The 24805-nt window shown below is 38.1% G+C and overlaps 1 protein-coding gene across 9 annotated transcripts in view; it reads right to left on the bottom strand.

The window, feature by feature from the left end:
* Positions 1–865: 865 nt before the first annotated feature.
* The window catches only part of PTPN13 (protein tyrosine phosphatase non-receptor type 13), a 167460-nt gene continuing 143520 nt past the window's right edge, over positions 866–24805 (bottom strand). For 7 of the 9 annotated variants that reach the window (XM_067557121.1, XM_067557126.1, XM_067557123.1 and 4 more), the window contains 17 exons: positions 24505–24691; positions 22030–22188; positions 20813–20984; positions 20492–20702; positions 18504–18574; positions 16577–16638; positions 15422–15578; positions 14895–15032; positions 13326–13417; positions 11689–11750; positions 9915–10018; positions 8419–8567; positions 7337–7427; positions 5845–6182; positions 4585–4800; positions 2779–2841; positions 866–1693 (listed from right to left, as the gene is read on the bottom strand). In XM_067557121.1, the coding sequence (XP_067413222.1) occupies positions 1613–1693; positions 2779–2841; positions 4585–4800; positions 5845–6182; positions 7337–7427; positions 8419–8567; positions 9915–10018; positions 11689–11750; positions 13326–13417; positions 14895–15032; positions 15422–15578; positions 16577–16638; positions 18504–18574; positions 20492–20702; positions 20813–20984; positions 22030–22188; positions 24505–24691 (2353 nt within the window). In that variant the 3' untranslated portion in view covers positions 866–1612. The remainder of the gene's footprint in view (positions 1694–2778; positions 2842–4584; positions 4801–5844; positions 6183–7336; positions 7428–8418; positions 8568–9914; positions 10019–11688; positions 11751–13325; positions 13418–14894; positions 15033–15421; positions 15579–16576; positions 16639–18503; positions 18575–20491; positions 20703–20812; positions 20985–22029; positions 22189–24504; positions 24692–24805) is intronic. The other 2 variants (XM_067557125.1, XM_067557124.1) reach the window with 2 other exon arrangements.

Below are 24805 nucleotides of genomic sequence, written 5' to 3'. Positions count from 1 at the left end.
GAACAGCACATAGACAGAGCATGTCGTACAGGAATTGTTTCCTGAAAAGTAACTAATCCAATCCAAAACCGTGTGGTGTAATGCACTGAAAATGGAATGGAATGTGTACATGTATAAAAATGAAGAGGCTGTCTACGTAACTTTGGATGTGTGGTATGCCCTATACCTACCTCCTACACTTGAGTCTGATCAAATCAGCATAGCTTTGCTGTATGCCAAATAAAGGAACGTGAGTGATGAAATCCAGAGTCGAACTGAGTGTTCTGGATCCCAGAGAATTGGATGAAGTGTTCTCCCAGAACCGGACAAGGTGTTCTGGATAAGCCGATGGGAAAAAGTCTTGGAGGGAATCCCAACAACACTACACTGCTGTTTAAGCAATACATTTCCTCAGCTGTCCTGGTACACCAGATAATGGATATGACGTATGATTTCTGTAACAAGGATGATCATTCTATTGATGAGACAAGAAAAAAAGCTTTAATTATTTTTAAGATGGGATGTTGCCATGTCAATTATAATTAAAATGCCCAGCAACCACAGAGTGTCGGTTTTGGGATGCAGGCTGATAATTTGGGAATGAAAGCTTGCACATTGACAGCTATCTGAGCTCAGCTTTTACCCTGAAATATGTGATGCAGTGTAACTACTGCTTAGTACACCTAAGAGTACTGTTGCATACTAATACATATTGTTTTCACCCTCCAATAACTAAACACACACCAGCATGGGAAGAAACGGAAAGTAAGATAAAAGGCACATGTCCATTTGCTTTAAAACAGATAAGGTGCTCAGACAGCACTGTGAAAAGTGCAGTGTAAGGACAGACAGACATCATCTCATGTGGACATAAAACACACCTACATACATTTTAAAGTGTATTTTTATTTACATAGTGGAAATGCCTAATCAGTTATAAGTTTAGGCACCTGATAATTCAAGCTTTTTTTCGTAAAAGTATATAAATATATACATGGAACTCTATGAAGTAAACATAAGTAAACATTATGTGATACTTACAGTAAACATCCACTACTCTTTTCTAGGCTAATAAGTGTCTTGTAAAGCTTAAATACTGATTTCAAGTAGTCCCTATAAAATAGCTCTACTATATCAAAATGCTGAAAAGAGAGAGATGTGCTATAAACAAGCTTTTAAAATAAACTAATAAAATGTCCCTGTAAGAAAGTCCACCAGGATAAAATACTGCTTTATTTTGCCACCCTCCTCCCCCTGCATCAGAAACAAATACTAAAAAACAGTTGCATACTCATAGAAGACATTATTAGATTAACTTTTTTAATTAAACATTTATATTTCAGTAATTTATCATAGATTAAGAAAGTTGCAAAAATGCAACTTTATTAAATATTATTTTTCCTGGTATATAAAGAACCCCATCAATGTGTGTGTGTGTGTGTGGGGGGGGTAGTGGTACTGCATTGTCTTGCCCTTTACCATGTCCTATAAATGGGATGAAGCACTAACTGCATAGAAGAGATAGTTGGTAGAGAATGAAGAAAAAGACTGGAATAATATTGGCAGAACGAACAAAATGTGCAGGAGCCTCTGCCTCTATTGCTTTTTTTTAAACACTCCAGGCTCTGGTATTTTATTTGCCTCTCTGCTGTTCTTCAGCTTGGAGACGTTTTAGGACATAGAGGACAACTTGATAGCAGAAAATGTACTGATCCTGTGAGAGGGAGAATCATAAACACATTAAACAAATGTTCATACTAGCTAAACAAGGTGCCTCTACCTGTACTTCACAGGTGGCAGAATTCCTTATTTGAATGCTATTTCATATAGTTTATTAACAAGATAATATGATGAGTGACTGTTACGTGATAATGTTTAAAGAAAACAAAGGGGTCAAGAATGGGCTGCCCAGTTTTCAAGTGTACTCCATGTGGATTTGCCTCCTGATTAATATTTAGAGTTATTCCTAATCCCACCATCACAACCACTATTTTGTCATTACATAGCGCTTGTCATCTGCAGATCTCAGGGCATCTTACAAATGAAAGGAAGGCATAAAGAAATGACTTGCCCAAGATCACACAGCAGGTCAGTGGCAGAGCTGGGACTAGAGCCCAGGTCTGTAACGCAACCTTCCAGTTTATAATGATGCTACTGCAAGGTTTGGGGCTATTACTGGAGAATTCTGTATTTTTTAAAAAAATTAAAGAAGGTTTGAGAGCTCCCTGATCTAGAATCTGGTTAGAAGGCTCCTTTAACCTTTCAGTCCTAAAAGCCTTCCATCCAATTACCAAAATGCTAATGGATAACAGCAGTAGATAAAATGCAATTGCTTTTTTAGCCTTAGAATAGGTAAAAAGGCACTAATGTGCTATTATGATATTACTTCCTGCTGGAGTAAAATGAGTGTTTCCCAAAATGGAATAAGGGTTTAATGCATGAATTTTAGAATGAGATAATGTCAGATCTTTCATTGCTCAGATTAACACAGTTCACTACAAGTAAATTTGCACACACTTGTACTTGTCTGACATATGTTTGCATGCACTTGTATTTGCATGTGGTGAAGCATGCCAAAAATTACATGCGTTACTATGAATTCTGTCCCTATATTAGCATTTGATTTCACTCCAGCAACATCAAGTTGAGTTTATGGGGTACAAAATGAGTCATTCTACTACATTTCCTAACACAGACATCTAGCACAGGCTATATGTTTATCACAAGTTTTCTGAGAAATCAGAAATTCAGTTAAAAATATTTATTAAAGCATAAATTGATAAACCAAGATAGACATACCTCCGTCTGAACCATTCCATGCCTCTGTAGTCGCATTGTACGCACCAAATCAGAGATGTCAAACTGCCAAAAGCAACAGATGGTAACAGCAAGTGAGATGTTATAACAAAAACACACACATACAGGAAAATACACCTGCATCACATCACGGAATTGACATTTTAGTCTATTAGACAAACATCAGTCAAATGCCAGTAAACCCACCAAGTTATGAGCATATATGGAAAGCATACAGTATGTCCTGAACCAGTGCAATAAATATGTGAGACCTTTCCTGAGAGTATCATCTATTTTTCCTTTATCTTTCATTTTACACCTTATACTGCCCAGTCTTTATTTTATTAAAGCTGAACACTCTGGCCCAAATCCAACAAAGCTCTTAAGTATGTGCTCAACTTTAAGTATGTATACACTCCCTTTGACTTCCATGAGATTGTGAAAGTGCTCAAAATTAAGCATGTGCTTACACGCTTTACTGGATCGGGCCATAAAGTGCTGCCAATACACTATTTTACAGCAAGATGATACGAAAGTGATTGTTCCATGAATTGGCGGATGAGATGACTTTAAAAAGACGCTGTCAGTACTCTCCTGTGGACAAGGAGTGCATAATCTCTGTGAAACATGGCATGGCATCCCAAGTTCTCTTACAAAAGCTCTTTACCACATCACTAACATAGGTTTATGTATAGGAGTTGAAATAGTGACCTATTTTGGTTTTGCTTGATTACAGCCTCCTTTGTTTGGATGAAAGGTTTCTAACTACTGTATTCTACAGTTTCTGATTGTATTTATCATAGCTTCCACAAAACATCCAACCTATTTATGAGAAAAGCATTGCATGTTTTCTGTTTCAAATATTTGCTTTAATTGAATTATGAATGTTACAGTGTAAAACATTCAAACAGGTCACACTATGAGAGTAAAATCAGGGAGTTTCTTAAAAATTAGAGAATTAGATAGTTAAATGTTGACTAAAGCACATTTACAAAAACCATTCATAAAAAGAAATGTGCGTATTTAATACATTTACGATAAAGAATTACTATAGTAATTAAATAACTATGCTTGGCAGAGGTCTATTTTGATTTTTTAAATAATTTTGATGGATAATATCAATGTTTATTTTTAAGCTTTTAAAATTTTTATCTATTTAAATTTTCACAGTTGTGCAAAATTATGGGGTTTAAGAATTTTTTTTTTTATTTTTATTGATTTAAATTCACAGTTGCAGGAAGTTATGTACTTAACTTTATAACCACTAAAACAAATTGTCAACATCACATGTCAAAATATACGAAGTAAATATCCTTACACCACGCTCTAAAAGTTCTCAAGCAGCATTTTCTATTATTTTGCCTATCTGTACATTTAAATCATTATCCATGGAAGTATTTTTTCATCCATTTGTGAGTGCATGGAGAAATTTGATGTTTACCAAAATTTACCGATAAAAATCTTATCCTTTTAAACCTATAAGGGTATATCTACACAGCGTTTTGGAGCTCGTGGGAGTGAGTCTCCCAGCCCTGGTTGACAGACAGCACTTTGAAGTTGCGACTTGGGCTGGAGCTCAGGCTCTGAAACCTAGGGAGATCAGCTATTTTTAGATTTTTTATTCTTGTCCTCAGTATTTCTGGTTTCCACAGTTATTGCTATTTTAGACCATATACTGAATAAATCAGGTGAAGATATAACCAGAGTCCTTGATTCAAAATAGTTGCACACTAGTAAAATAACCAAATAACTCCTAGGGTTCATAGTTCACTTAGTCAAAAGCACAGTTAAATCTATCTGGGTACTCACATCAAGATCCTTGCTGATTAATCCTAGAACCACATCTATACAAATAAGTGTCCCTGAACGTCCAATGCCTGCACTGCAGTGAGTGATGATAGGTCCTGATTTATGAATATGCCTCATGTAGGAGATGAAAGTGAGCAGGTCATCTGGTTGCGATGGTGTGTCATGGTCTGGCCAGGCAGTGAAATTCAGATGAGAAACACGCCGTAATTCACCAGTCTAAGGTTTTAAAAGAGACAGAACAAATGCATATAGAAATGGCAGAGCAGATGATCATATTGGTCCCTTCTGACCTTAAAGTCTATGAATCTAAGAGTCTTTGAGATTGCCAGAACTTGTAAGACTTGCCTAAGAACATTCTGTGGCCAAACATCTCGCTCTAAAGGGAGACTTGCCAATTCGGTGTGACCAAATATTTAGATTTTGTAAGCAAAACTTTTTACAATGCCTTATCCATGAATAGAAATATCAGTTTGTTTGAATTTCTACCTTCCCCTGCCATGCGTGGAAAGGAAGCCTGCTGAGAGTGTATTAGAGTGTGAGAGCGAAAGAACGTGGACTATGAACAAAAGTGAAAGTAAAGTTTCATTGTCCTAGCTGCGCTACATGCAAAAAGTCATAAATGGCGTAAATTGACCTACAAGTGAATTTAATTTTAATACATCTTTCTGTTTCTAAATCCCATGCTCTGAGTGTCCCTAGCCTCTATTTGCCAGAAGTTGAGAGCGGACAACAGGGGATGAATCACTTGATGATTGCCTGTTTTGTTCATTCCCTCTGAAGCACCTGGCATTAGCCACTGTCGGAAGACAGGATACTGGGCTAGATGGACCATTGGTCTGACCAGTATGGCCGTTCTTATGCTCTAAGGCATTATTAGTACTGCAGATATGTGCCCAAGTCCTGACCCTGTGTTATAAGGGAGAAATAGGCATATCAGTATTGTGAGGTGATGTGCTTGAGCAGTGCATAACTGCTACCTGCTGAAAAGGTCTCTTGCTAGCTTATGTAGAATTTTATTACAGTTGCGGAAGAAGCTGCTCACACAAATTCCTACATGGAGGAGTTTGCCACAGTCATAATAATCTGAAGAAATACGGACAAAAAATATTTTTAAAAAAAGTAATCCTGTTGTTTTCCAAGGATCTGGAAGTTTACATCAGCTGTGGCTGGACTGAAGGGATCCATGCCAAACAAACAAAAAAGACACCCGCCCAATTCCCCCAGAAACCCACCGAGTGCAGAATGACTTGATTCACTTACTTGAATATCTTCCAGGTCCAGCACTCTAATGACAAAACCTTTCAGTTGTTGCAATCTCACAAGGGCCAGTCGGAGTCTGTCATTTACCATGATAGTTTTTCCAAGTACATTGGGCCAATAGCGCTGGCATTTTATCTTTTCTCCTTCTACTTCCTGGGTCATCATGGCTATTATAGAACAGTTTTGTTCCCAAGTCATTTGCCAGAAGTCTGCTACTGTAGTAGGGAGTGGTCCTTGACATGCAATGTAGACAAATTCCTCGTTCCCCACTGGCATTCTAATGAAGCTGGCATTGATGTATCCGCCTTCAGTTCCTAGGGGCACTCGAGTGCTATCATCTGCAATCCCAACAGAGAAAACGTGTTTTAATTATATACGTCCATGCACCCTTAATTAAATCTATGCACTGTAAACACAGAGTACTTTTCACCTTCGAAGACTCACAAATATTATGGATCCTTACAATATCCTGTGTGAGAAAAGTAAGTATTAAGCCCACATCACATAAGAAAAAAGAGGCAATGAGGTTAAGAAGCTGATTATTAGAGGTGCAGAGACCTTGCAGTTGCCACTGACAAGAACTGGAGTTTTGGGCATTGAGCACTCCTAGAAATCAGGCTTTATGGGTGTTTTCACTTTGAGCTGGAGGTGTGATTCCCAGCTCCAGGAAACACAGTCATGCTAGTGATCACCGAGCTAGATCACTAAAGTGAGAATGTAGCCATAGCAGTTCAAGCAGCGAGAAAAGGCTAGCTGCTCTGACTGCATACCTATCAGAGACCCTAGGTGCACACTCAGAGCAGCTAGCTCCTCCCACTGCTCAGGCTGCCACAGCTATGAGCTAGCGCAAGTATGTCTCCTCAAGCTGGGAATCACACCCTCAGCTCGAAGTGCAGACATACCCGTAGTGTCTTACAAAGAGTCTCTCTGTGGCCTTGGGTAAGAGCAGAAATTAGAACTCAAGACTTTCTGGCTCCCAGTTCTAGACTCAGACTTCATGTCTCTGGCATATATAACTAATAGAATAGAAACAGAATTCTATTACAATGAGATTGACACAGTGTATTAATATTGATTATTATACTCTAGTTACTCCAGATTTACAATGGTATAAGTAAGAACACTAGCCGTCACTCTATGTTTATGTCTATTTTATGTGACAAACAGGATCTGCTGCATATATAAATAAATATTTTATGTGAGAGTGGAGGGAAAGGATGGGAGCAATCAAATAGCAAATAGGTGCAGTCATATAATGCTTTTCACCCACAGACCTCAAAGTTCTTTAAAAGGAAGCAGCATTATCTTCTGTTACAGATAAGGAAAATGAAGTGTAGAGGGGTTTAATGGTTTGCCAAATCACACAGTAACTCATCAGAAGAACTGGGAAGTGGAGTCAGGAATTAACAATCTGATATCAAATCTCCCAGACTACTCTGCATTTCTGGTTAAATCAATGTCAAAGTTAATTATCAGATTAAATAGGACTTACAGGGAAGAATATTTTTATATCTGTTCTTCTTCCTGTTCTCTTTATTTTGTCCAACCAAACACTGATCCAAAGGCTTTAAGTCTTGAAGATTCTGTAAGCAGATAGTCAGGTCATATTAATATTTGCTGGGATAAACAAAATGCCAGCAAGTTTTAACAACTGTTAAGTGACTAACAATATCTATTAGAAACATAAAGAAACAGTATTAATAATATAGATGCACTAAAGATTCATAGATTCCCAAGGTCAAAGGGACCAATGTAATCATCTAGTCTGACCTCCTGTGTAATACAGGCCATAGAACTTCCCCAAAATCATTCCTTTTGAACTAGAGCAGATCTTTTTAAAAAACACCTAATCTTGACTTTAAAATTGCCAGTGATGGAGAATCCTCCATGGAGCTTGTTAAATTGTTCCGATGGTTAATTATCCTCACTGTTAAAAATGAACACCTCATTTCCAGTATGAAAATGTTTAGTTTCAATTTCCAGCCATTGGATCCTGTTATATCTTTCCCTGCTAGACAGAAGAGCCCATTATCAAGTATTAGTTCCACATGTAGGTCCAATTCACTGTCACACCACATGGGAGTAAGAAAGCATGCACCTTTGCAAAATCTAATCATCTAGTAATTCGTAATCTTCTCCTGGAAGTTTTAACATAGTTGGCTGTTAGTAACAACTTTAATAAGAGTAGAGATTCATGTTTTCACTGATACAGCTGAGTTTTGCAGAGTTGTGCATATATTTTCCACATCCTTTCAGCTTAACTGTTGGTTTTAAAAAAATTATTATTATTATTATTATTATTATTAAAGAATTTGAAGAAATGGGCAAGTCTCAACCACATTTCTAGATCAAAAGCCAATACAGCTCATTCTAGTTAATGTAGTTAAACAAGAACAGAGGAGTGGCATTTGGTAAAGTATTCTTTCCACCCTTTTGCTTTGGTGCAAGGCTATGCACAATCAAGTCCTACATTTCAACCGACTTCATGCTGTCCCAGTGAAGAGTATTTTCAGTGCATGATTCATATTTAAAATATTTTTATAAAGGACTGAAAATAGGACTGTGTTTATTTACCTCAATCTCTTTTGAAGGAACTCCTTGTTCTAGTAGTCCACGTAACATTCGGATGACTGACTTCAATTTGGCTCCAGTATATTTGCCTGAAGGAAGCACTCTGACAATTGGAAGTGCAGTGAGCTCTTCATTTGTCACTAAAGGGCAATCTAGCAGTAGAAGAAGATTGATTTATGTGTACATATAAACAGCTAACAGAAAGGACAATACACAGCTATATAGCAGTGCTATGAAATGAGAGATTTCCCAGGTACCACCATATCCAGTTTTCAGGTTGTCAATTGCTTATTTATATACATATTGCTTATATTTTATATAAAAGATCACCCATAAAAGATCCATGAGATAAACAATCCTTCCAGCATTATCCCTTCATTGGTAATGCCTGCTATCTGTTATCATTAGCATTTCCCCAGAACTGTATCCAGATCAATTCATGATTAATTATATGCAGTAAAATGTCAACATTTGAGAAACCATAAACAAGAATGAGTAATTTTCATGTTTAATTTCTAACAATCAATTCACTGAAATAATCAACAAATGCATTTTCTTGACACATTGCAATTTGCAAGATTAATGACCACACACATAAATATGAAAGCAGAACTCTGCACTTGAGCCACATGGACTTTATATTTTAAAATGGAAGCTCACAACTTGCAGTTTTTTCTTTAAAACTTCACCTTAAAATGCATTTTAATGATAAGAGTATATGATGTGTTAAATACATTATGTTTTTCAAAAAATCTTGCTTTAGAAAGGTAGATGCCCTTCATTATTCTTTCAAACACCACAAAACTCATTAATAAGCAAAGTTTCCTTGATATGAGAGTTAAAAATAGGTGAATCATACAAAAAGTTTACTAGAATTGTTTATGTTCAAGTTTACCTTTCCTAATTTAAAAACACATTGAAGCACGGATGCTAATGACTCAAGTCTGAATGTGAATATGAATCCAGGTAACTGATATTCCTGAAGATATTCAAAATGTTAAAGACAGACACCAATTCTGCCATCCTTACTCATGTTGCACAGTATCTTATTCTGGGAGATGGTCCATTGATTTCAGTAAAGATGGCAAAATCAGGCCCAAAGTAATGAGGAAAATGCTGTGTACTTAAGAGTGCGGAGTCAGCATTCAGTAGATGCCTATAGGATCTCCGTCCAACTGCACATTTCACCATATGCCATTTCAGCTTTTGTAAAAGAGGCATTATGGAAGAGAACTGACTGCAGTTCTGACTGTAGGCCCAATTCTGCAATCCCTTGCTTAGAAGAGCAGTCAGTGAATCAGTGGGACTACTCCCTTGTGTGAAAAAGAGTTTGCAAGCTTGAATTATTATGACCTGCTGAACACCCTGATCTCCCATTGACTGCACTTCTCAGGACTGGGCCCTTAATCATATCCAATAAATGTTCAATACATTTCTGACATTGTATTTTTACTGTAATTCTCATTTTCCACTGATGGTTTCTTTGTTCAAGTCCTTGCCTTTAGCTAGACGTTCCTGATTTATTGATTCAATTGGCAGTTCATCACTTCCCCATGTAATTTCATCTTCATCTACTTGTTCCACAAGAGGTTGTTGAGGTAACCTAGAAGAGTAAAAATGTACAGGTTTCTCATTTCCTATTAGAACAATATATTTCAATTTTAAATATGAACATTTAAATATGAACATTTTTAAATATGAATATTTTCTGCAAACAAAAGACACTACAATATATGAGATCAGTTAGAAAAGTACAGATTTCTTAAATTTAGAACTAAATTTCTAAACCAAAATAAGAAGAAAATAAATATTTCATATATTCAATAGATTCAACCAAAACAAGAAGTTTAATCCCATGATGATAGTTGTTAATGTAATGCATAGAGATTATGAATTATATTACATAAAATATGGGGAACTCCCTTAAAAAGAGAGAAACTCAAAAGGATATTTTCTGGATCAATTCTTCTTATTGTTGTTCCTTGAAGACAGAAGCCTTAGCTTCTAATTTTTATTTAGCCTCACTGAAGTAAATTTAAATGTCATATTATTTATAAAACACATATTGCATACAAAAAGCTATATTAAAGAGCACAAAAGTTGCAAAATCAAGCACCCAGATGTTGAGATATACCAGAATTAAGGTTGTCCATGCAACTATATATATATATATATGTGTGTGTGTGTGCATGTTACACATGTAACTATATTATACATACAGACATGTTATTCATTCATCCACACACACCAATGACTTTTTAGTGTGACTTGTATCATTGCAGGATAAAATGTAACAAAAATAAACTAATTCTGAATTTATATGATAACAAAACAGCCATTAAGCAGTTAAGTTTTCTGAAAATTTCCTCATAACAACACGGTGTACCTGCCTGTGTCATATTTTTACTTTACTATGGTTCAGTCATGACTGAAGGTTCTCTTGTTTAAGACTAGCAAAAGAAAAGAGGAGGAACATTTGTCATTAGGTTGCTGTATACATGTCTGCAAGGGGCTCAGATACCAAGGTGATGCCTGTGGTTTAAGAACTTAAGTTAGATAAAACATTTCCACACAAAATATCCATAGTGCAGATTCCTCACATTCTCAGCCCAGGATGCCTCAATCCAGTTTTGCAGGGACCCCTGTAAGTGTCTGGCTAGTTCAAACACCATATCCCTTCTGTCTTTGGACTCTGCGGATGCTACTATCAAAGGTGGCAGCTATTGCCAGTTTTGAAGGTGATACTGATGGGGATGCATTCCCCACGAGGAAATGTCTGGGGATCACCAATTCATTCACAGCCAGATAAATCAATGTCAGAAAGAAACAACTTTCAAATACCACTGCCCTGTGCTGGATTCAAACCAGTCATCTACAGATAAAAAGCTATACCTTTTTTATCAGTAGATTTTGGGAAAAGAGGAAGGAGTGGAGGCAAGTGGGAGACTATGCAAGTCAGGACCTGAATACTTTTTACTTTTTATTTGAATTATGTTCAAATAGCTGAGTAGCAAAATAGAGCCCTACAGCACATTCATACTGTTCATAATTAACGACCGATGATCTTGAACACCTCCAGTTGACATCGGGTTCTATAGCACTATATAATATCATGACCTCTCAGGTAAGATGAACAGATACAAAGCCACCCTATAGCAACGTGTCAACAGACAGCCATATATATATATATATGGTGTTTGTGCTTTATCTTCTCTCACTTCACCGAGCTGTAAAAATTACATGTTACTTTTAAATTCTATTTAAAAATCTCACCTTTCATTTTCAGGCACTACTTCATCTTCACAATGTTCTTCACAGCCATTTATTTGAGTCTGCTAGTGAAGGAAGCATTACAAAGTATAGTGAGTTATACTGGAAGGGGACTGTACAACAAGTACACTTTTATATTATAAATTAAAACAGACTATGTTAACAAGTAAATTCAGTATTTGTGCAGGATGCCACACTGAAAGCACTATGCATTGAAGATCTCTATTCTTCCAGGAAATCCACCCAACCACAAACCCCCGCAACATTCAGCCTCTGCATGGGAGAATATGGAGCAGTTGAAGAGATGAAATCATATCCCAACCTAGGTCCAAGGAGCAGGGGGCAGCCCTCCCATGGCTGTGCTTCCAGCTTCAGTCTCTTTGTGCTAGTAATGTTGGTTAGGGGTGTGATTTTATTGCCAAAAACACCAATGAGCTTTCCCGGTGCATCTTATTTTGTCCAGGAAATGATATAAGCTATACTGGCAAAAACATTTTTGGAGATATAAACTGCATCTACACAAGGAGGGTTTGCCAGTATAACTATAGTGAAGACTAGAACTAGGAAGGAGGGATGGCCTGGCTCTAGTTCTATACCTATTCAAACATTCAGCATGTTCACTTCTGAAACAATGCAGAGCTGAAATTCAATCGGGCATCAGATCTGCTTGTGTTTCTGCTCAACATACAACCCCCTATGACAATCTCCTGCCAAGTCAGCTTATACCTGAAACCCATACATAGAACGAAAAATGAAAGGACAGTGCACATGTGAGTTTTGCCCCCAAATGAATATGTCCCATATGCATGAATAGAAGTAGAGTATTCAAGAGAAGTAAGGAGCTTTTTTATTTTATTTTTGATTAGGAAAGCTCATGCACTGTAAGTGTAAAACAGGTCAAGAGTGACTCACAACTGAGACCAGCTTAGCTCAGCTGCTGCTGGCTTAGCCAAGGGAAGTCACCCTTTTGGATCACCTACAAAGATGTTACAGATCAAGGGTCCTGGTGTTGAGTCACAGTTGTAACTGGGCAGAAGTACGAGCTGTGAGTGTACACTGGACAGGGGGAGTCTATTAACTGAATACATTTGCTATGGAGCCTGGACAGCTATTGACTGATGTAACATAGGACAACATGGGGAAATGCAGAGTGAAAGTCGTATAGAATTTGTTCATGAAGATTAGTTTATTTGAGCAGAAAGGTAAAGGAGAGGGAGCGTCAGATTTGGACTCTTTACAGATATTCCACAAAATATCTGCAATGCTCTGATTTTTCCTAACCTTTTCTGGACTCAGGGAGCTTACTGGCTAGAATGTTTGAAATAGTATTATATTGGCATTTTATTCTCATAACACTTTTAAAAATTGTTGGCTTTCATTGCTACCAGGAAGGAACAACTAACATTAATTTTTTGGTTATCTTGCATGGTTAATTTATCACAGATTAATTATACAGTATTACAAAAACTATTTCTGTACTCTCTGTTTATAAACACGGTTTTCTGAAGGCCAATCAAATGACAATGATAGTTAAATTTAAAATGATGATGAAATTCTGTGTGATCGAGGGAATGAGAAGTTAAGGTAAATAGCCTGGGAAATCAGCAAATAAAGGCACTGTCAACTTCTCTTCATTTTACCTCTGGGAAGTCTTCTGGCAAAGATGATCCATCCCAGTCTGTGTCTTCGGCTTTTTCTTCATCCAGCTTCCCATTGGTCTCTAAAGAACCTGCTGGAGAAATACATTGGAGGGCAGAGCTATACAGAAGCTATGTTAAAGGTAGGTTAAGTGAAAATGCTCATATTTTCATTCAAATATAATAAGAAAAATTGTAACTGCAACTAAAAAGCCAGAAAAAAATGGTTTTAAGTGTACGAGGCCCTGACAATACATTCATTCTTAACAACTTTTCACTGTCAATGCAGACTATAGGACAAATAATAGCCTAGAGGCCTGATTCTCATTCACACTAAGGCCCTTTATACCACTTTGGCAGTGTAAAGGGGCCTTAAAGTGGGCATAAATTACACCGGCATCCACTTTTAAGTTCCCTTTACGCTGCCAGAGTTGTGTAAAGGGGCCCTAGTGTAAGTATTAATCAGGCCATTGTACTTCATCATTCTTAGCATAGAATCAAAATTTGGGGTTGTTTAAATTTAGTTTAACTACATAGTTATTTGTATCAGCATTTAGCTGATGTACACACTATAAAAGAATGGCAAGTTCTTAACTCAGCAACATGAATTTAATCCAACTCACAGTAGGTCTAAACCTGGATTCTAATTATTCCCTATATTAATGAGTCATCATAAAATTGTACAGGATAAAAATCTGACCTACTTCAGCTATTTCACTGCTGCTATATCTCCCAGCTTCAACACACCTGCCATGCTACTGTACACAATGGGCCAGATCCCAGCGGGTGTAACTTTGGCAGTAATGGAACCACACAGATTTACACCAGTGCGGGCTCTGGTTCTGTAATTTTAATGGAATGTTAATTGATGAGAATAGGCAAGCAGGTTCAGGAAGGAGCAGTAGGAAAAGGGTTAAAATAGTTATAAAGTGGTGACTCAGATATGGTGAGGTGAGAGAAAATAAATGAATAAATACTATTTTTAAAGAAAGCCACAGTAGCAGTCACCAGTTTGGTCTAACTCATTGAATTCTGTGCAAGCCCTCTGTGGTAACTCACAGGAGCAATTAGCAAACACTCTTCCCACAATCATGTTCATTTCAATTGATGGTGACTATTCAGTTGCAAAGACAGAGAGGTAAAGAAAATGCAGTGCTGTCTTGCAGTACTAGGAACAGAGGAAACTACAAAACTGGCCAAAAATTAAAGAAGATTAGCAAAGAAAAAATATTTTATAATTTTCAAAAATTGCAAACACACTTTTGTAACCACAAGGGATGTAATTTGGTTGCCTGGCTGCCCCTACAAACCAAGACTTCTACTCATCATCAATTATACTCACAAACAACTGCAGGAACTGAAGCATACCCAAAATTATTTAAAATAAAGGCCAGATTTACAAAATCTGTACTTCACAAAAAGATCCTCTCATTAGAGGCAGCCTTCCTTTAACTGCATCTCTTGGAAAAATTCAGTTTGTAAGCTGCTTCCATTCCACCACTTTCTATTAGCTAACTAAAAGTCCATTCAGTGTTCATTTTCTGAGTTTAGTTTTTTGATCGCTTATGGTACCTAGCAGACCATCAACGGTTGTTGCATTATTTCGATTTAAGAGATTCTGGGCCTCCTCATCCACAACATCCAACAGATACCGGACAACATCATTGTGATCATCCTCATCATAATAGTCATCGTCTGGCACCTCAGTTTCTAGAACAATAAAACAAATAACAGGGGGAAAGGAATATAAAAAGATTAATGCTCATAAAGGAAGATAATGACAAAAATGGGCACTCTATCAAGATATTCTATATATTCTTTAAGACACCAATACTAATCATTACTATGACTTTCCTTCCTTGACTGTGCTACAAAATACATTTCAAACTCTGATCCCACTACTACACTTCCCCTTTACTTGGCAAATTCTCCTCTTTTAGGAGAGGATACAAGTCCAGAAGAATACATTATAGAAATGAGTGTTAAGTTTAGATATTCAAGGAGTTAAAATTGGTTTTTATTTAGAAATCTTTATAGCCTGATCTCTCTCGTACTCTTGAACTGAAGGGTAGGCAGATGCCCAAATCACTCCTCCTTACCTGACTGATCACTGTTCTTGGAAAAATCTGATATCTGATTTAAAAAACCACTGGAGGGCATGTTTCTAGAATCAGTGAAGTTCATTAGCTCTTTTGCCTGATGAATGCTGCTTACTGCATTTGCATGAGAAACTCCTATCATGCTTTCCCCATTCACCTAAAAAAAATAGCATTGGTTAGTTTTTTCTTTTTAAGGGCTTGTTGTTTGTTCCTCTAACAGCAGCCCTCTCTAACAAAGCAAGGGTACTACTTATGAGTGCAGACAGAGAAACGCAGCCTTTTCATGCTTACTACTCAATTCATAAAACAGACTATTTAATCTGAGTGGTAATTCATACTTAACGTTTTTTTTAATTGGCAATGTAAGTGGGGGAGACAGCCCTCTGGGAGCCTGGGAGCCTGTGGGGCAGCTGGGCTCCCAGCAGGAAGCTGCCAGCAGAACTGAGAGGCTGGGCTCTCAGCTCCCCACACTGCCCATCTTAGGTCAGTGGAATTGCTCCTGGTGATACCACCAACCCAAGGAGGGTGGTGTGGACATCAGCAACTGCAGTAATTAATGGGGTGGCTGTAAGTCAACCTAACATAGGTCGACTTATCTATGTAGTGTAGTCAAGGCCTAAGAAAAAACCATGAGGGATGTAATACTTTGTATTTATATTGCATCCTCCATCCACCACTCTCAAACACTAATTATCTTAGCTTCACATCACTTATATCTCTGAGAGGGAGGTGAGCATTACCTCCATTTCTCAGAAGAGAAAATGGAAGCACAGCGAGATTAAATTACTCAGCCAGTGTAACTCACAAGCTCTGTGGGGAGCTGGGAACAAAATCCAGATTTCCTGAGTTACAGTCCTGTGCCTTTAACCACAAGGCCTGTCTTCTTTTCCCAAATGCAGTTCTGGGCATTGGAAAAATAATTCCAAAAACTTGTACACTTATGGACTATTGGTGATTCAGATCAACTGCAAATGCTGCAACTGCACAGTTTAAGATATAGAAATTTTGCCTTACCTGGCGCTGGGTACTGAATATAGCTTTTTCTCTAGTTAATGAAAATTCCTACTACTAGGATTACATGCATATATTTTATCAGAACCTAACAAAGGAAAAAAAAGAAGCTGTATTAAATATAATTATTTCATTTTTATTTACCTTGGGCACATAAATATCAGGTGCTGTTTCTGTTTTGCCATAGTGATCTCTATGGGGATGGCCTAAACAAAGCAGAACAAATCGATAAACCTTTAAACAACAAAACATTTGTAGTGATCACATTATGAAAAAAAATTATTGGTGGTAAAGAAAAATATTTATCACTTGTTACTTCCTTCTGGTGACAGTTACTAAAATTGCATCAAATTGCGTTTGCATTCTGAGTTGATTTATGAATAACAGAAATCGTTATCTTGTATTGCTGTGAACCATTTTTTTTTTTTTTTTAAAGTAAGATGATTTTGAGTATAATTCTTTTAGTAAACAAAGTGTATTCTGGTATTATTGAAATTTCCCCATCAATTAAACGAAGATCTTTTGTAGCCTGGAAGACTATAAAAAGTATCAAGGATATAAAATTAAAAACATAACACTAACAAAGAAAAAAAGGAAAGCAGAAACTGACTCAAGTTTCCTCCTTAGGCACAGTGTCATGTAAACAATACCACTGGAAGCATCAAATTGTTTGTGTTGTATATAACAATGCCAATCCATCATTGTGACACTGTACCTCAAAATAGCACAGCAAAACCTCCATATTCATCACTGTTATATGATAACCATACATTTTGTACAAAGTATGCCTTGTGTGGTATCATTTGGAAAGTTATAATCTGTTGAGCATCACTGTACTGTCCAGATGTGTGCATCATCATTGTATGTGAAACGATGAGATTCTGCTATATGTTTGTCACTGAAACATATTATGAGTCTGGGAAACACCCACAGACTACCATTCAGAGATGACAAAGGAACTGGAAACACAGAGGCCTTACATACCAAGGCTCACATAGACAAAAGATGTGAGTAAGAATTTGCAATTCATGTGAAGGACACTGGGTAACTCATGACACAGCATGGATTTTTCCAGCACCTGGAGAAAAGTATAAATGAAGGGCAGTGACATCATCACTTCACCTGCCTCTCCTCCTCCATCTCTACACAAGGAAGCAAGATTGTTGGAGAGACAAAGAAACTCCATTGAGACTATGGGAGGACCTAGTCCTAACTTGAAGGTGTTCTAATTATCATGAGTGGCTGTGAAGTTTTGGGTGAGAGAAATCCTTTTGCTTTTAGAATTATTAGCATGGTAAAGTTTAGGAATTAGCTTGTGATTTTACATTTTATTTCCTTTTGTAACCAATTCTGATATTATATGCCAACACCTAATCACTTAAAAATCTATCTTTCTATAGGTTAATAAATCTGTTTTATGTTTCATCTAAACCAGTGTGTTTTCGGCTGAAGTGTTTGGGGAAATCTACTCAGGTTAACAAGGGCTCGTACATGATTAATTTCTTTATCAAACTGATGGACCTTAGGAGCAAGACGGTACATTTCTGAGGTGCAAGGCTGGGACCAGAGATATGTGGGTGTTGCCCTACATGCAATTCAAGAATGGCTGGACATAGCAATCTTGGTGATAACTCAGGTAATAACTGGGAGTAACTTGCATGCTAGTGGCTAGGAAGAGTGGCAGAGTGCCAGCACATACTGCAAAGCAGTCCATACACCAGACTGGAGGATTAAAGGGGCACAACAATCCAACACTCCAAATTGTACCCTGGGGGTTGTCACAATCACACAATCCAAGAATGTTCTAAAGCTTAGTATACAACACTCCATTATGTTTAAATTGTTCTTTTCAGCTGTATATCCTTTTCCTCAGAATCGGTGACTTATCTCCCATCCATGTCCTTATGCCACGTGGCTTCTTAAATCTGTTACAGAAGTTTGACAAACTGTATTTAAAAGGATTTCATTTATCCTGTTTATGACAGGGTCTCATAGACAAAAGACATATTACCGTTTGGTTGTCATTGGTAAAAAGAAACTCATTTACAACAGATAACTAAGAGATCCTTACCATTAGCTTTCATTAAGCTTGGACTTGAGCAAACAGAGCCCTTGGACTTTGAAATCACAGGGCGACCATCTCTGCAATAAGAAGAAACACACTATTTTTGATTTGTGAAAAGGAATCAAATGTAAGTATCTCTTTGAGTGCAGTGTCTTATTGATTATTAGGCATTAACAACATCAATCATATTTTCCTTGGACAGATTTGGAATAAGGTACCAAAATATCCAATAGCCCAATCATAGAAAGATAATCACTACATAATATCCTGGTTCATATCTATTTTCAGAAGAGGGGGAAGACTTCACAGGGCTAGGATTTCACCCCCGACTCTTATAGACAGATGTGATCTAGTGGTCTCAGCTCAGGGTCTAAGTCATATAGCTCTTTGGTCTCTGCAGCTCCTCAGCACTTCAGAAAATCAAGCCCTAGGTGCCTGAAAGTCAGACACACAAAAGTAATGGAAACTTGGTAATTTCTCTGCCTCAGTTGCCCCATCTATAAAATAGGGATAGCAATACCTATATATCGACCTTGCAGGATTATTGCAAGGATTAAATTAATGCTAGTAAAGAGTTTTGAAATTAAAGGGTCAATGATGCAGATACTCTGTGCCAACCTGGCAGCATAATCTGAACCTACAGCCAGGTTTGTTGTGCCAGGTAGGATTGTTCCAGCACACACATGAACCTAAAGAGGCATACAGCCAACAAGTGGGTTCTTACACCCCCTGCTGCTGATGTAGTAGAGGAAAAGTGTGGCGGGAGCACCCCTGAACTAGATCAATCTTCAGCTGCGATTTCAGTCCTCTATGGGTGTCTATATTGCAGCTGGGAGTGAGCCTAACAACCCAGGTAGACAGACTGGAACTAGCAAGGCTTAAATTAGTGCACTAAAAATAGCACTGTGCATGTTGGAGCTCAGGCTTTCAAGCCCCCCAGAGCCTTTAGGCTTGAGAATCCAAGATCCAGACCAAGATGCAGCTATTTCTAGCGCTCCGTCCTGAGCCCTGCTAGTGTGAGTCTGTCTATCTGGATAGAGGGGGAAGGCTCACTCCAGTTGCAATGTAGACTTGCCCTATGGCTGTTGAAGCCTGGAGTAAGCTAGAGCAGACACAGTACAGGCAGAGTCAAGAACTAATGAGTACAGAGCAGCTTCAGGATCAGGAAGTGTGCAAAGGTGGCTAAGCTGAGCTGTGCTCAATATTCACAAAGGTATCATGTTACCCTTTGCAGAGCACAACTATTTGAATATGAAAAGTTACTTTATTCATTTTTTTACTCGTACAAAAAACAAACAAACATACATTCTCATTAACAGAGCTGGTAAAAAAATCCAAAAACGATTTCATTGAAAATATTTGAAATGTCAAATATATTTTAGTTTCAAAAAGTGCTCAGAATGGAACCATCGCTCATTATTTTGACATTTTTCATCATTTAATTTTTTTTAAAAACAAAAATGGTTACTGAAAGTTGCTACTGGCAATTTTTGTTTACCATTTTTTTCAATAAACAAAAAACATTGATAACTATTTCAATAAAAATATTGTAAAACAGGCACAACTTTTTGCAAAAAATAAAAAATGTTAACAAATTTGACAACTTTTTCCAGAACAATTTGTTTTTCAAAAAAGGGAATTTTGACCCACTTCACTTATTAAACACAGGTCCTATGCTGCTCATTACATATATGACCAGCTTGTGTGTGGGTATCTATCAAATTTAGTCTGAGAATGTCTCTTATGGTGCAGTCTGCAGCTGGACAATTTTATCCTCACTATGTGCCCAATCTGATGAGATACTAAGCACTCTCAACTCCATTAAGCCAATGGAATGGCGAGGAGAGAGCACCCTGACGGATCAGACCTTTAAAAAATAGTTATCATTATCACTTCAATTGGTTAGCGACTGAGCCAGGAAAATGCTTTAAAGTGGACACAGCTACAATTATGTCAGCTAAAATCACATGCAAGAATTAGCTCCCAGAGGATACCTTGTTGCTTTCAGCACTACTTTAGGAAGTGACATTTCCAGTGCTCTTTTGGCTTCTTTCAGAGTCATTCCCTGTGTACTGACTCCATTAATATAACAGATGATATCCAATATATGGAGACTGTCTTCCTTGGCAGCAACTGACCTTGGCTTGATATCACTAATATACACCACCTGGTAAAGGCTGTCATGACCTCCTGATATAGACAGACCTATGAAGAAGAAGAAAAAATCCTCAATTTTTTTCTTAAGTGTGGTTTTTACAACTGGATTAAGCAAGACATTTCACACAAGGGGAAATAGCAATACAATTTTGTATTACCCAGCTCTTCTTTATGGCACGTTAATGTAATATCAGGCAGCAAATGAGGCAAAACTGGAATCTTTGGTAACTCCAGAACACGTCCAAGCACTAATCTGACAGTCTTTGGTGCAGCTCGTAGAAAACTGACTGCATCTGTGTGAGTCATGTTAGTGACATCCATGTCATTAACCTGTGAAAAGAAAAGCAACAGAAAAATCCTCATTATGGTTGTGATTAAGACAGTCAATGTTACTAAGAAAATTCAGCTGAAGCTGCTATTTGTATTTCATAGTAAATGACAGCAATGGCAACCTATGATGTTATCCATTTCCACAGACAATCACATTTAATGAAAAATGGTAGAAGAAACAAATGTCAAAATAGTAAATATATTTAAAAAAAAAAAAAAAGGCATAATATATAATTGTTCCCATAAAATGAAAGAATCAGCTTTTAGCAAGGCAAGGCATGAAAGCCAGACTCCGTCCCTAATCCACACTGGTTTGTATTTTTATTCCTTACCTAAGGTTAAGGGTTATTCCACAGGATTTAAATGCCCCGATCTGGCAAAGACTTGCATGCATGCTAAACTCTTAAGTACTATGAGTGGTCCCATTGACTTCAATGGAATTACTAAGTGCATGTATAAATTTTAGAATGGGGGCCTAAAGGAATATAATTAACCACATTCTTGTTCCACAACACTTTATAATGTTATCATTTGCTTCAGTGTAGCTGTATTAATGGGCTCTTTTATGTTCTGTTCACCAGAAGGAGTGTGACATAACAAAATTTATCCAAGCTTACCTGAACAGTTCCTCTGAGACTAGATGATTATGATGGTCCCTTCTGACCTTAAAGTCTATAAGTATTTTGAAATGAACCCCTAACTGTAATCTAAAAGATCATATATATATTGAGCCCGACCCTATCTACTGTTTTGCTGTCTGGAAGGATCACACAGTTGTTAACAGCAAAAGGTTTAGTGAACAAGTGTCAGTCATCTTCCATGTGTTTTATTTTATACTTATATTTAAGTTGGTTCAACAGCTGTTATATTATGAATTTCAATAATGCATTTAGTTGTCTGCTTCTCATCCACACATTTGATTCGGCACACCACAGGATCCAGAGTTCTTATTTTTCCGCTTCAAGGTTAGACAATTTCCTCTCAAATATCACACAAATCCCTTCTTCTTGAGTTGGATTTCATGATGAAATTTTACTCGTCTCACCTTGATAAGCCGGTCTCCTGGTCGTAGCCTCCCATCACTTTTGGCAGGATCCTGAATAATGTCATGAATATAACAACCAATGTTATCATTGCCTTTGGTCACTGTAAATCCCAGGCTACCCTTTTCTGATTTAGTCATGGTAACATGGAGTTCCACTTCCTATGGGAAAAAACAGTGTTTTAAGATATGTGGTTCTAGAATGTGGAGAAATTGATGTATGCAGATAAATAGGGTGTACGGTATGAAACATATGGTAGTCTGAATGAGCTGCTTGTACTAAGATTGTTTAAGATGACACACTTTACAAACCAATTTATTTAAAACAAATATAGGTCCTAATCCTGCAAAGACATCTGTACTTCAGTTTATGTATTGAAATCAATGGGAGCACTCATGTACATAAAGTTAAGCGTGGGTCTTTGCAGCGTCAGGGCCATACTGAGTACATCAACTAGAATAAAACCAGGCAAGAGAGGTGAAGGTGCTCTCCTACAAAAGGATAAAACTTCAGGTTTCCATTGCTAAGATGGAGTACTATATATTGTATATCTTGGCATTACACACATGGATGCATTTTACATGATATAACATGAAATGCATGTAAATTATAGATGTATGTTTATGATTGTGCTTTACTTGCACAGAAATTAACAGAACAACAAAAAGGAATCAAAAGATTAATAGTGAAGATGATGTATTTGTGATTGGTTCACATCTGAATTTGGCATTCCTTTTTAAACCCTGGAGAATTGCACCGATAGGCTTGTCTTTGGCCTTGTCTAAATGGTGCAGCAATGTGTACCACAGAGGTTTGATTTCTAAGGTTTTGTGCACCAACTGACCTATGTAGATCCTGTGGCACGCATTAGAAGTTCCCTACTTTGCGTTAACATAAAGTACTGTTTATGTTAATATGGATTAGGGAACTTATAGTGTGTGCTAGCAGGATATACATGGGCCCATTAGTGAGCAACATCACAGTATGCTTTAGAAATCACACCCCTGCAACATGTAGGCTAGCCCTTTGTAAAGTACAGTGCTCTGTGCTGCAGAGAGAAAGATCCGGTCTCTATTTTCAGCACTGTCATTTACTACCTGAATCAGCAGGGAGCAAGAAGGCATGGAGATAATTTGTGCTGCGCAACATTGTCCTCTGGGATATGAAGCAGCAATGTCAGAAGGTTCTCAGGAGGGTTTTGACACATTGCTCCTGAGGCCAAAAGAAGAATATCTGGGGGACAGACAGATGTAAAAGCAGAGGAAATGGAGAGGATTACAAGGGTTCCAACTAGTCACAGAGGGCAACAATAGGGGAAAAGTACGTTGACTAACAGGTAAGGAGCTTAGTCTCAGAACATGGTCCCTACATAGTTACACACAGAGTGCCAAATTTTCAAAATACGGATTCAAACTGTACCTATGAAACATGTATGCAGCTGTGTGTCCATCCACATCGCACACACTAATGGAGCATTCAACTATTGCTAAATCCGTGTGCACAAATACATACTGTATTGGCACTTGTAGAGTCTGCACAGTTTTAGAGTCCAGTTTGAAGAAAAACTGGTTTCTATTTCAAAGAGTGGGTAAAACATCTGAATCTCAAGTGCCTCTTCTATAATATATCTAGGGACATTGTCTAAACCAGGAGTTCTCAACCGGTGGTACGGTACGCGGAAGAGAGCTCAGTGGTACGCGAGGGAAAATTTGCCGCCGATTTCGCCGCCGAATCCCCCTCTCACCGCCGCCTATAAACCCCGCTGCCGCCGAATCCCCCCCCTTGCCGCCGCTGAAAAACCCTGCCGCCGCCGTTTCCCCCCCCCACTGCCGCTGATAAACCCCTCCGCCGCCGTTCCCCCCCCCTGCCGCCGCCGATGAGAAAGCTGGCCGCCGCCGAATCCCCCCCCTTCCACCGCCGAGAAACCTTGATGCCGCTGAATCTCTTCCCCCTGCCGCCTCACAAAAAGCTCTCTGCCACCGAATTAAACCCCCCCATGCCGCGAAACCCATTTGCCGCCGCAGAGAAACCGTGCCGCCGCTGAGAGTCCCATCCTCTCTGCCGCGGAAAACTGGGAAAGGGCGACAGGGTTTCGGCGGAGGGCATTGATCTCTCAACGCAACCCCGCCATTTTACCGAGTCTTACCCGGGCCAGGTACAGTCAGGTGAAGCGGTACTTGACCCGACTGTACCTGACCCGAGTGGTACTCTGTAAAAAAAGGTTGAGAACCGCTGGTCTAAACAATGATGCCATTCCTATTGCCATAAATGGCCACCTTCTATAAGAAGACTGTATTTTGCAAAACACATCCTCAGTTAACTATACATTTAAATTAGAAGATAGAACAATTACCCTCATTTTAAGGAAATATAAATAGGATGCATTTTGATACTGCCAAAACCATGGCTAAATAAAACCCTAAGAGAGACAATCTGTAACACATTTATGGTACAGAGAGAGACAGAGAGAGAATTACTGGTTCATATTCATCAGTATGTTTCTCCAGTTGGTTGAGCAGTGATGTCATCCCTTCTTGTTGTGGAACTAGCTCTGAGATAGAACTGATGTGGGCGTCATCCATTAAACCAGGGGCAGCAATCTCAGTAACAGTTCTACAGCTTGGTATTGGTGGCAAGTCCAGTGGTAGAGGAGATGGAGGATTACTATGAGAAGACAGAGAAACAGGAGTTTGAATGGTTTATAATATTTGAGCTAAACTTTCTTGCTGACATGTAGAGCCCTGTGAGGATACAAATTTTGTATCCCCATACAATCCA

The sequence above is a fragment of the Emydura macquarii genome, unplaced genomic scaffold (assembly GCF_026122565.2).
Source record: "Emydura macquarii macquarii isolate MOO-44397 ecotype Brisbane River unplaced genomic scaffold, CSIRO-AGI_Emac_v2 contig_1790, whole genome shotgun sequence".
In the NCBI taxonomy this organism is placed as follows: domain Eukaryota; kingdom Metazoa; phylum Chordata; order Testudines; family Chelidae; genus Emydura; species Emydura macquarii.
Note: the sequence above shows the minus strand (reverse complement) of the source record. Positions and strands in the feature narration are given on the sequence as shown.